This window comes from Contarinia nasturtii, unplaced genomic scaffold, assembly GCF_009176525.2.
Source record: "Contarinia nasturtii isolate CC-2019 unplaced genomic scaffold, AAFC_CNas_1.1 Cnas_scaffold_6250, whole genome shotgun sequence".
In the NCBI taxonomy this organism is placed as follows: domain Eukaryota; kingdom Metazoa; phylum Arthropoda; class Insecta; order Diptera; family Cecidomyiidae; genus Contarinia; species Contarinia nasturtii.
In genome coordinates, this window is record NW_022203508.1 from 1 (window position 1) to 2874 (window position 2874).

The window sequence follows — 2874 nt, forward strand, 5'->3', positions numbered from 1 at the left end:
AAAATATTCAGAATGATCAAAATCAATGAAATTATTTAAATTATTTAAATTTATGAAAACTCATACAACACAACTGAATTTGCTTAATTTGTCTTCAGTTAGTTAGTCGATGCCGTGTTAGCTTACCAGAAAATGGAAAGTGCATGGATCCAGCGTATTTTTTTCTAATTTTTTGATTATTTGATGAATGAAAAAAATTGAACCTCTTTTAAAAATCTTACATACATACATGCTAATAAGAGTTGCTCATTGAAAATATGCATAGATTTTTTCAAAATTCTACTTCAAATAAATGGTATAAATATCGAATTCCGGAACATTTCCCAAAAAAATTCTCTCCTAATGAACGTTTTCCGAAATTTGTGAATTTTTCTTCAACAAATCATTAAATTTTCTGGAAAATTTTCCTTTGGATAAAAAGATTTTTTTGAGAAATATTCCGGTGTTCCAAAAATCTCATGTGCCTATAATTTTCTTTTGATATTTTTCTTATTTTAGACAAGTCGTCTCTATTTGGCTTTAAATAAATTAGAATAATCCATAGATTTTTGCTTATTATTTTTTAATTCTAAATCTAGTTTCAATCTATGATGTCGTTCGATATCAATTTTAAGATATCAGCCTCAATCGCTTGACGATCAATTGGTCCAATGGCTGTTGATATTTTATCGAGAAGAAAATCCTCCGTAAGATTCTCATATACGTCGACATCTGGAATTAAATGAAAGAAAATAATTCACATTAATTTAACTTGAAAATATTGAAAAAATATCTGAATTAAAATTACCTCCAACCGGAACATATCCCACCAATTCACAAAATGCTATGTTGAACGAGGCGACATGTTTATCCGACATACTTGACCGTGGAAAAATAAAAATTTTCACCAAATTTGTATCGCGATGTCTTCCATGTGTGATGAATATGTTGTGCGGTATTGATTTTTCACAAAAATATGTAATTATTTTCATGAATTTGTTGGCAACAGCTTCTCTGTCAGTCCAGTGAAAAACCGGCATACACATTGCGAATGTTGGAAATTCGATTTTGAATACATTATCAGACATTTCGATGATTTCCTAAAAAAAAAGAAAAAAATATTACTGAAATTAGTTTTGATTTTGTGAATAAATGTAGCGAAAAAAAATTTTGAGATATTTTTGGTATATAATCACGATAACGTGCTTATACTCACAGCATCTTCAAGGTAAAGTTTCTCTGGTACATGAATCAGATGCAAATGTAAGTGATTAACCGAAGCAAATGCACCCAGGCTATTATAGCCAAGTCGGTAGCCATGGTCATCTAGACCGGTCATCAAGTCAATGGCGAATTCAATGCACTCTTTATTCATGATCTGTGACAGATTTTCGTTTACTCTCGGACAAATCAGTGAATGGTATTTTGTTAATGGGCTGTTGTTCACCAAAAACGTCACTATTCCATGTGGGGCCGATGATTTCGCATTCAATTGATCGTGGCATCGAAGTAATATCTCACACTCGTTCACTTTTTTGAAATTAAATACATTCTCGTCGAACGGCTGAACGATTGATGTGATGACCTGTGGTTTACGTCGCAATGATGTACGTTCGGTGTTCAACTACAATGGAAAATGTTCAAAAAAAAATTCTTATTATTTTTGGAGAATGTTTTATTAACTTAAACGACTGTTTTTACCTGTACGATTGCATTGAATTTTCCATCGAGGGTTTTCTGCTTCTGCACATTCAATTTGTATCGGAATGCATTGGAATTCTTCTCCAACTCCAGCCATCGTTCAGTCAATTGCTGTTCCACCACTTTAAAATCGGATTTATTTGTGATCTCTGTTATATCGTACATTATTTACAGTAATTATAACAAAGAAAATATAATTTAAAATACTAAAGATGTATATTTACAGATTTTCTTCTGAATTTTCGATGTGAATTGCTGTTGATCTGGCAAATTTGTTGTTGTTCCCGTGTACATGTGGACTTGTAAACAATGTATTGTGTTAAGTTGTGCGATGACAGATCACGCCGTTCATGCATTGTCACGACGTTCGCCATAGTGCAGGGCTCGATAATTCAACATTGTTTGAAAGAGACCGTTTAATTTTAAAGGTTAATAATTATTATTATGCTTAAAAGGTGATTAGTAGGATGGCCCAAAACTAAAAAAAGTATATAATTTTCAACGTCAGTTTTATCACATGCGAAGCCTAAGAATTGGCTGTGCTTTTATTTTGTTCAATAGCTCAGAATAAAGTGAATTGTATGAATTATTTTTTTTTCTGCTTCAACATCATTATTAGATTCGAATCGGGTGTTTGATTATGGTAAATACCATACCTGGGCATCGGGGAGGGTGTAAAATCAACTTGGCAGTTACTCAGTATTTTTTTGAATTTTCTGGTGTTTTCCAGCAAGAAAGTGAAGACCTTTTTTAACTCTTCACTTTTGTGAGATTTGACCAGAATTCTTTTGATGTGGTTTTTCAATGAGAAAAATTCTTTCGATTTGCCAGGCTTTTTTTAACCTCCCCGTAATCAATTTTAACCTTCTCGTAATCGGTAAATTTCGATCCGAATGGAATAAAAACTCGGTTTTGGACGACAAGTGAGTATATGAAAGGAGTTGAAAATTAAACACGAAATATTGAACAGTTGTTTATACAAAATTGTACATATTTAATTTATAAATGGGATAAATGAAGAAAATAATTTCATATTACGAAATACAAAATAAACTGTAGATAATTGCCTCTGTTCATAGAATAAGTGTTAAATTTTTGAAGAAAATATTATTTTGCAATTTGCACAGTTGTTTTACCGACGTCATTAAATAACAATGAAACTTATAAGATATTGTGGCAATTATAATCTGTATA

The 2874-nt window shown here is 31.5% G+C and overlaps 1 protein-coding gene across 1 annotated transcript; it reads right to left on the bottom strand.

Annotated features, from left to right (window-relative positions):
* Positions 1-6: 6 nt before the first annotated feature.
* LOC116351773 (GDP-D-glucose phosphorylase 1) lies at positions 7-2070 on the bottom strand. The gene is made up of 5 exons (XM_031783909.1): positions 1905-2070; positions 1681-1802; positions 1196-1603; positions 788-1079; positions 7-711 (listed from the first exon to the last, which is right to left on the bottom strand). Exons 1-5 carry the CDS (start codon positions 1972-1974, stop codon positions 581-583), a joined length of 1023 nt encoding a protein of 340 aa, XP_031639769.1. The 5' UTR covers positions 1975-2070; the 3' UTR covers positions 7-580.
* Positions 2071-2874: the final 804 nt, after the last annotated feature.